The 10428-nt window shown below is 37.0% G+C and overlaps 1 protein-coding gene across 1 annotated transcript; it reads right to left on the reverse strand.

Annotated features, from left to right (window-relative positions):
* Window positions 1-6976: 6976 nt before the first annotated feature.
* LOC114040513 (olfactory receptor 13C8-like) lies at window positions 6977-7924 on the reverse strand. The gene has a single exon (XM_027858646.1). The coding sequence runs from the start codon at window positions 7922-7924 to the stop codon at window positions 6977-6979; it is 948 nt and encodes a 315-aa protein (XP_027714447.1).
* Between the last annotated feature and the right edge of the window lie 2504 nt (window positions 7925-10428).

A 10428-nucleotide genomic window follows, 5' to 3' on the forward strand; every position in this document is an offset into this window, starting at 1 on the left:
TATTCTAATATTTGCTACCTGCATAAATTTAGACAAACTTATTTTGCCTCTCTGGGCCTCAGTTTCCTCATCTGTAAAATGAGGAAGTAGGACCTAATGACCATCACACTTCTTTCTAGCCCTAAATCTATGATCCTATAATCTTTCAACAGTTAGCCTTTTTCTTGTATCAGAGTAACTGCTCAATTAAGCACAGCTCTGTTCCCTTTCCTTAATTGAGGATCCCTTGACTGATTTGTCATCAGAGTATTAAATGTATTAAATGCTAGTTTACACTGATCAATAAAGGCCTATATTGTTTCTTGTTGTCTTTTGTAGGTATTTGTCCATGTGAAAGTAGGCTCAGGTGGTATTAGGGCTGAAGCCACTTAGAGCCCCAGTGGGGTGACCATAGTGAAATGAATGGACTGAGCTTGCCCTTGACAATAACTCCTGAAACTCATGCTACTGAAAACAATCTCTACTCACCCATCTACTGAAAAAGGAGAAGGTGAAATAGCAACAGGATTTATGATGTCAAAAATATTATGATAAGTGATGCTCTGTAACTATTCTTGAGGGTGATGGGACAGACTGTCAGGAAGTATCACATCAGAGATATGGCCTGGGTTGTGTCAGTAAGGCCTTATTATAAAAATTCACCTACCGACAGCTGATCTTCAGGCAATGGAGAGGTACCAAGCATAGACATAGAATACAAAATGCCTAGAGGAAAGGGAACATGATATACACGTGACTTCTCTTCAAAACGTGGCACCCTGGCTGAGATAAATAGGATGTCATTTATGTTTGAAAGGGTTCCTGGGAATGTTGACAATGCAATTCGACCCTTTTTGAATTTTGGAGCTTCACCTGGGTTTGAAATCTTTTCCAAATGTAGCAGACACCACTATGAATCTCACCGTAAGTGGTTAGCTTATTCTTTACCTGTAGTAATAAATTAGCAATAATAAATGTGTGTCTGCAGATAACAGACAGAGGAGTCGTCAGTGTGTTAAAGTTCAAAGAAGTGTCTACACCCTGTTGTCCCTCTGTATGACTAAAGATGTTTCCCTGAAGAATGAGAGAAACAGCTTGCTACTGGTTGGCAAAAGATTGACCAAGCCCTTGGTAAGTCTTAAAAAGAAAACTTTCTAGTTCATCAGTATCAGAGGCAGGAAGGAGCTTTGTGGAATGTGACTCCTGTGAGTGTACCAGAGGACTATGGAGGTGGGGAGGAAAAAAGATTCCTCCCCTTCTCTCATAAGTCATATCAAAGTAAGAAAAAGTGTGAATCATGATTATATCAAAGAACAGAAAGACACTAAAAAAAGAATAGTAACCAAAGAATTTTCCTTTAACATGAAGACATAAATTCATTTGAAATGGATAGTGAACTTTCCTGCTAGGTCTGGATTTTGCAAATAATGAATCCTGAGAAGTGGTTACATGATTTGAATTCACACTGTTTCAATTGAGTAAGAACACATTACCATATTCTATCTAATTATAACTTTGAATACTGTGATTTTGAATACATGTGACTACTTTATGGGATTCATTATTCATACTAATAGGGACTGAGTTGTAAATATAGTAGAAAAACAACAGAAGAAAATCCAGGCTGTTCACCCACAGAACTACTACTTGTGATAATTTTATAAATGCTTGTTAGGTAGAAGGCAGAATCTTTATACGTAGAGATTATTTAGAGAATAAGAAACCTTAGAGGCTAGCTAATCCAAAGTATCTGTCAATCTGGAGAAGTCTGTGGATCACTTCTCAGGATAATGTTTTTAAATGCATAAGATTACAAAGGAAACAAATTATATTGGTATAAATATTTATTTCTTTACCTACATAAGTTCATGTCCTCTTCACCCCCTGAAATCTATCTATGGACTCCTTGGACACCCACGGACTACAGGTTAAGAGTCCATGTCTTCCCTGGGTAGGCTTTTGTGCCTGGCTGGGGTGAGACCCTTATAATGGGTAGGGGTAGAGTCATAATCCTCTGAATATGCCCTCCATTTATAGTATGTACATCTTTTATGTTCATAGTTGTTTGCATTTTGTATCCCCAATGTCAATGTGAGTTCCTTGAAGGTAGGAACCATATATTTGTCTTTTTTATATCCCCAGTACGTAGTACAGTGTCTGACATATATTAATATTTAAAAATGATTGTTGACTGATTGACTAGATGCTTCCTCCAAGTGCTTTGTAAAAAGCAAGGGTGGAGAAAGTGGCAGGTGGGTGAGCATGGCAATGGGAAAGGCTAGAAAGACAGTGGTGCCATGTGAGAGTGGTGCAGAACTCTGGAGGTAGTGGTATCATGTGGTAGGGACTGATGGAAGACCATGGCACATGGAAATTATGGATTAGACAAGTGCTACAGAGAGAAAGTATAGTTCCTCACACCCTGCCTATACCTTTAGCCCAGCCCTAGTTCCCCTGTCCTGGTTATTCTTCTGCCCTGGGATTACGGGTGAACTTGTCAATAAATAACTTGTCAATAAAATTTATAGTCTCATTTGGACCACAGTTATGATGTGAGACCCTCTTGTGATCCCACTTCTATTGCTACATGGACAGAATTGGTAGTTCATTTAGGGGATTGTTTTCTTATAAAATCCTAGTGACATTTTATTTCTGGACTTTTGGCCCCAAGAACACGAAATGTAGTGACTACTCTTTGTTAGGGTATGTCTCAAACAGCAGACATCACTTCTCTCCATATGGCTAGTCATGGGTATTTATTTCTATGTATGTTGATCCTATAGAGATCCATAATTTCATCAGTACAGATACAAAACCTTTGGAGGGACCAGGGTGTTATATGACCATGTTAACTTAGAGTTTATAAGGAGAGAAAGAAAACATTTTAAGCAACAAGTTTATACGGTGAACCAGTATTTCCCTTGGTTGCCATATTTCTCTGCTTGACAAAGAGCTCAAGTATTTGTTGATAGAAGCAATTTCTAAGTTCTTTTGGTCACAATGTGGCAACTTGTTTGCATTAGTTGGGCTTTGATAGGAAACAGAGAGCAGGCTGTGATGATAAATAACAAATTCTTTTTTTCTATTTCCCATTTTCCAACATCAATACTTTGCTTAAGGTTATCAAGTTAGATTAGAGTTGTTTTAGCTGTATGCCATAGCTTCTTATTTTGATTCTTCAGTCTAAGTTGGTATTGATTTTGATTTTGTTCTAAGAAGTTGGCAGCTGATCTCTTTGGTAGATGTTTTATAAAAATATGGGTTAATCAATGAAGTTCACTATGTATTAACATTGGTCTCTTTAGATAATTCCATCTTTTTTCCTATTTGGAATTATCTTTGTTTATATAATTAAAATTTTATCCTTAAGATTTTCCCATATCTCTTAACCTAATTTTCAGTTTAGAATTTCATGCCATAGTACCCTGTCTACTTTCTTCTGAACTCTTGCAAATATAGGAGGCCTGCCAGACTGTGTTTAGGTTTCCCTTCCTTTGATTCTTTGATGAGTTTATTATCTCATCACTGGGAGCCATTCTTAGGATGTCTGTCCAATATTTTTGGGAGGGCCCTTCCTCTAAATAAGGAGATAGTGAGTTTCTTGTCGTTGGAGGTTGTAAAGCAAATGCTGGATGACTATTTGGTAGAGATATAGAATATAATATGGCAGCCAAAAAAGCTAATGTGATTTTGAGCTATGTTATTAGAAGTATAATACCCATAATACATGAACTGTGTACTCAGATCATAACTGGAATATTTTTTATAGTATTAGGTACCTAACTTTAGAAATGACAATAACAGCCTGGGATCTGGCTGCTACAGTGGAAAAATATACTTGATTCGAATTCAGAGTACCCAGCTTCATATCCTGGCTTTGCTACTTACTCCCTGTGTGCCCTTAGAAAACTAACTTCACTTCTATAGGCTTCAGTTTTCTCATCTGTAAAATGAGAATATTCAATTTAATACTTTTCTAGGGTTCCTTCCAGGTCTGGATTTATAGTCATGTTAGAGTGATCAGAATGGTGACCACAGTTGAAACCATGTAGTATGAGCATATGCTAAAGAAGCCATTGAATTTTGTCTTGGAAAAGAGAAGACAAGACTTGGGTCAGAGGAAGTTTAACTGCAGTTTTCAAATATTTGAAGGACTATGACAGTTATCCCTTCCACATTGCGGGGGTAAGGGTTAACTGTAACCCGGTGTAGCCCCGGTGATCTGGAAAATTCAAGCGAAATGTAGTAGCCTTTGTGTTTCATCTGCTGGGTTTTGCATTCTTTTCACAAACTTTTTTTTTTTTTAGGCAATTGGGGTTAAGTGACTTCCCCAGGGTCACACAGCTAGCAAGTGTCAAGTGTTTGGTCTGAGGTCAGATTTGAACTCAGGTCCTCCTGACTGCAGGGCTGGTGCTCTATCCACTGCGCAACCTAGCTACCCCATTCTTTTCATAAACTTTAACAGTTCACTTGTTTTAACTCTAAGAAAGAAATTGTGTATATTTATGGTATTAAAAGATAAAATATGTTGATACTATATAAAACTATATATACATTTTATGCATTTCTTAGTTGCTAAGCTTTTTCTGTGTCATCCGCTGGCCCTCATGTATTGTCTGTGGCTTCTGCAAAACTCCCCCAAAATTCCTGTTTACTTTCTTATACCAACCCATGATATATCAAAACTGCATTGGGGTAAGTCGTAAAGTGGAGGGGATAATTGTATACGCATGAAGAATTAGCTTTGTCATACTTGACTTCAGAAGATTGATGTAAATTGCAAAGAGGAAGACTTTTTACTCAATATGTTGGATAGGTACTTAATGACTAGAGTTATTCAAAATGGAAGTCCCATATCTTATATATTCTTCAAACTTCAAGACAGGGTGACTACTTGTTGGAGATATTGTAAAGAAAACTCATGTTTTGGGTACAGCCAGACTAAATAATCTCTGAATTACATTCAAACTTTTTGATAATATAATTTTTAAAAGCTCATCATTGCTAGTCTAAAAATGTTTCATAGAACATTTTGCACTTTATGTTCTCCATCAATCTAAGCTTTTAAATTCAGGGAACTTCTGATGTTGGCAATTGGCAGATAACATTCTATAAACTGCACATGCAGATTTCTTCTTGAAAACAAGAGTAGGTATTTATCAAATATATAGGCCAGAACATGTATTTATAATTTGAGGGACATCTATCTCCCTACACAAACAAAATACTAAGATACTAAATAACTTTTTTGCATTCAGAATTTTAATGCTAACACAAAATCCCAATTATCCATTCATATGAAAATGAGCATATGAAAGAGATGAGATGGATGGGAATTATACTTTTTCAAGTTCCCCAATAGATTTTTGTCTAACTTGGGAACAAGCAGCTTAGAGAATATTTAGCCACAACGACTGAGCAAATAGTCTGCTATAGCAGCTCAGGAAATATTGACCATGAGTGTCTGTTGAAGGAGTCATGACATTTTATCCTGGGGGAGAGAAGACTTGGGATGGCTATTGATTAGAGATGTTGTAGAGTAATGTGGCAGCTAGAAAAGCTAATGGAATTTTGGGTTTCATTGATAGAAACATAATGCCCATAATAGATGAGGTGATAGTCCCCCTGTACTCTGACATACTGACTACACCTTGAATATTATTTATTGCACTAGGTGCCACACTTTAGAAAAGACAATGATAGGTTAGAATGTTGCTGGTACAAGGAAAAGTATTTTTCCTTGGGAAAAAAACCCTTCCTCTGTTCTCTACTTCTTTCTTCCCTACAGGGATCTCCTTTCTCTGGATTAATAGGATGTGGATTCCTTGTCATTGGGTTTCTCATGGTAAGGGCTTTATGTCCAGTTACTGGAGATGTTGAGTGGGAAATGATATCCACCAAATTTAATGCCATTTTCGACTGAGTTAATAGAAGTATAATATCCACAAGGAAGGAGGTGATAATCCCATTGTATTTTGCCATCATCAGAATACAACTGGTGTGTTTCTAGATCTAGGTGCCAAGCTTTACAAAGAACATTAATAAGACAAAGTCATTCTCCTCCTGTCCAGTGCTCCTACTATTTCCAGCCTGGTTATACTCTTTTGGGATATCAAAGAGTATTTTTCTCCCAACCGATTTTGTTTCAACAAACGTTTCTGTCTCAACAATTCCTTCCTCTGTCTTATGATTTTATTGAGGGATGTCAAGGAGAGAAATAGAGAAGACAAGGATGGATAGTATGGGTCTTCCATTTCTTTTACTCTTCTTATCATTAGATGCTAAATATTTTTCATTTCTTTTTTTATTTCTAAATCTTCCTTAAGGAATTGAGGGATAAGTACTTGCTTTTATTCTTTCTGGCCTCTAATTCATCAGGTTTGGAATAATATTGTTAATTTAAAGGGATAAGGGTAAGAGGAACCAGAGAAACCTTCTTCTTCCTCAAAATTTCCCCCTGCCTTTGGCAAGCCACTTCTCTAGTTTAATCACACTACCAGGGATCCCTATCTTGAGAACTTTGCTCTGATGCTAACCCAATGTGTGTCTTGCCACTCACCTGAAGTGCAAGATATTAATCAATTACAATTAGCAAACGGATTGCTAACATTTCTCTCTGGATAACTGCCTTTAGCTAAAAAAAAAAAAATAGCTGGCACTTATATATTGCTTTAATGTTTGCAAGGCTCTTTATAAATCTTAACTAATTTTATTCTCATGACAGCCCTGGGAGGTAGATGCTGTTATTATCCTCATTTTACAGATGAAGAAAGAGCTAGACATCTGAATTTCTACATTCAAGTGATAGATGATTTTTTCCACACATTAATTTTGGATAAGTAATTATTAATTTGATCATTCAAACCCAAAATTTTGAAGAGAGAGTTTAAATACCTATCCACAATATGATTCTAAATGCTAACAGTTTTTAAAGAAAATTTAACCATTAGCAAATACATATTTTCAGGTGTAAGTCATTACACTATATCATGTAGACTCAGTGAAATGGTTTTTGACTTAAAATATTCTTTACAGCTGCCTTAACATCCTTGTTCCTCAAACTATAAATGATGGGACTGAGCATGGGAGTCACCACACTATAGAACAGTGTGATAAATTTGTCTTTGATGTCACTATCTGCTCTAACAGAGCCCTTAGATCTGGGTTTTGCATACATGAAGAAGATTGTTCCATAGAATATAATCACCACAGTCAGATGGGCTGAGCAGGTGGAAAAGGCTTTGCGTCTCCCTTTTGTAGAAGGAATCCTGAGGATTGCAACAAGTATGAAAATGTAGGAGATGGAAATTGATATCAGAGGAATAACTAGAAAGATGAAGTTTGATCCTGCCATGCTAAGCACATTGATGGAAATGTCTCCACAGGCCAATTTCAGGACAGCCGGGATCTCACAAATAAAATGATCAATGACGTCCATGCAAAATGTTAACTGAACTACAAGAGATGTTTGGACTATTGAGTCAAGAACCCCTGCTGCCCAGGATACAGATGCCATTGACACATAAGTACCCTTGTTCATGATGACAGGATATCTCAGGGGCTTGCAGATGGCCACGTAACGGTCAAATGCCATCACGCTCAGGAGTGCACATTCAGTTGCACCCGTGGCAAAGGATAGAAACATTTGCACTGCACAGCTGGAGAAGGAAATGGCTTTCCTTGGAGTGAGGAAGCTGTCCAGAGTTAGGGGCACAGTAGAAGTCGTGTAGCAAATGTCCAGGAAGGAGAGATTACCTAGAAAGAAGTACATGGGTGTGTGGAGGTGGGAGTCGTAAATGGTTACTATGATCAGTACTCCATTGCCCCCCAGGATTACCAGGTACATCCACAGGACCAGCACAAAGAAAATGGTCTCTAGCTTTGGATAGTCAGAAAGTCCCAGGAGGACAAATTCTATCACAGCAGTTTGGTTGGTTCCTTCCATTTTAAAGTTCTCTTTTACTTCTGTGAGGACAACAGAACATAGTTTTGTTGTGACAGTGCCAGGAAGTACTTACCTTTTCCCAAGATTACATCTCCAGTAAACTGTTAGTCTTTTTTGAATATGGGAATATATTACAATTTAAGAAACCAAGATCTATTTTCCAGTGGTTGAAGAATATGAAAAATAATTTTTCCAATAGAATTGTGATTATTAACAACCATATTGAACAGTGCACCAGATCATTATTTATATGAAAAAGGCAAATCAAAACAACTTTGAGGTTTCATAGCATATCCGACTAACCGGCAAAAATGTTAAATGATGGGGGTATTCATTGCTTGAGGGGAAGAGGGAAGGTAGGGTAGTAGAGTTTCATATTGGTCTAATCTGTCTGGAAAGTAATTTGGAATTATACTAAAAAAGTGAACCAAAACTCTTTGACCTGGAGTTTCCATTACACTCCCAAGGAGGTTGTAGAGAGAAAGAAAGGATTCATATGCACCTAAATATCCACAGCAGACTTTCTGCAAAAGCAAAGAACTGAAAAGCATCTACCTGTGAATTTCATTGTTGTTCAGTAGTGTCTGACTCTTCATGACCCCGTTTTGGGGTTTTCTTCACAAAGATACCATACTTATTTGCATTGTCTTCTCCAGCTCATTTTACAGATGAGGCAAATGGGGTTAAGTGGCTTGCCCAGGGTCACACAGCTAGTAAGTGTCTGAGGCCAGATTTGAACTCAGGAAGATAAAAGTCTTCTTGATTTCAGGTCCAGTACTCTATCCACTGAGCCATCTAGCTGCCCTACTTGTGGATTAGGGAATGGTTAAACACATAGTGGTATATAAATATAATAAAATGTTACGACAGACTAACAAATGATCAATATGATAATTTCAGAGAGGTATGAGATATGTGAACTGATGCAAAGAGAAATAACAATTGGTAAAAGAATATGCACAATGAATACTACAATGCAAATACAAGGAACCACAGTCTTCAAAAGAAGCTTAATGCTTTGTATTTATAGTGTCCTTGCTTAGCCAGTGAAAGAGATAGAAAAGCACAACTGTCTCCCTTCTTTGCAGAAGTGGGACATCGTGGGTGTGGAACATTGGATTAACACATACACTTTCAAACTCATTTTATTTGTTGGGTAGTTTCACCGACCTGCTTTTTCTTCTTTTTCTTTTAAAATCCTTGTTATAAGGGATAGTTCACTGAACAGAGGATAGTAAAGGAATATATTAAGAAAAGAAAGCGACATAAAACCAAATGATATTAAGAAGATAAAAATTTTTTAAATACTGTAGCACAAAACATGTTTGTTTCCTTGTAATGATAACCAGCATCAGAAGATCCCCTTAGAAATCCTAGAACAGAGATTTCAGATCTAAGACAATACCTTATTATTAGAGGGCCAGATTAAAGCTCACACATAATTGGGTTGAAGTAATGATTCACATGTGTATTTGATTATTATTTTGGATGTAACTTCATTAATGAAGCTCAGACACTAAGCAATTCAGGGCAAATAGATCCTTTAGTAAAGAGAGCCTAGATTTTGGAGGCAGATAAGATCTGGATTCAAATTATGGCTGTGAGACCATGGGAAAAATCAAATTCACTTCTTTGGATCCTATTTTTCTCATTTGTAAAGTGTAAAGTTTGGTTCAATAATCTCCAAGTCATATTCTAAGTCATATGATTTACGATTATAAAGTATGTGAAAGTGTCAGCCAAAGAAACTTGTTGATTGTCATGAAGATTCAGACCAAATTATGTCTCACACATTGAGAACAAAAGAGACTATTTCTATGTATAGGAGATCATATAACCATTGGTATTTGCATCAATCATAGAATCTTAGTCTTTCTTCCTCAGTTATTGAAACAGAATAAGATCCATGCCTGTCTCTGCAGGATACATAGTGGTCCCAAGGTTTGATTGGCTTTAGAGAGACATGACACAGAGTTCTGGCTCTGCCAAGTACTATGGTCAAGACCTAGACTGGATTCAATTGCTTTTGCTTCTCTGAACTTCAGCTTCACACACTTGGGGATAAAACTTGCTGTAAGGTTAAAAGGGATCATGGTTGTATATACTTTATAAGGGGTAAAGTCCTATGTAAGTAGAAGTGATTATGGCCAAGGTCTTCAGTTTATGTATTGAATAAGGATCTATCACGGGATTAACCTTTATAAGTAACACTTGTTTTTATTAGCTTCTTCTGTGCAAAATTCTGTGGAAAATTGAGGTACATTTGGAAGCTATTAGTAGATTTTCCAAAGGAGAATAACTCAAAATATCATGAATATTGGGCAGGTGGCTGGCACAGTAGATAGAGTGCAAGGCCTGGAGTCAGGAAGACCTGAGTTCAAATTTGGCTTCAGACACTTACCAGCTATGTGACTCTGTGAAAGTCACTCATCCCTCAATTTCCTCAATTGCCTCAATTTCCTCATCTATAAAATGAGCTAGAGAAAGAAATACCAAACCACTCC

This window comes from Vombatus ursinus, unplaced genomic scaffold (genome assembly GCF_900497805.2).
Source record: "Vombatus ursinus unplaced genomic scaffold, bare-nosed wombat genome assembly UNPS02013307.1, whole genome shotgun sequence".
Taxonomy (NCBI): domain Eukaryota; kingdom Metazoa; phylum Chordata; class Mammalia; order Diprotodontia; family Vombatidae; genus Vombatus; species Vombatus ursinus.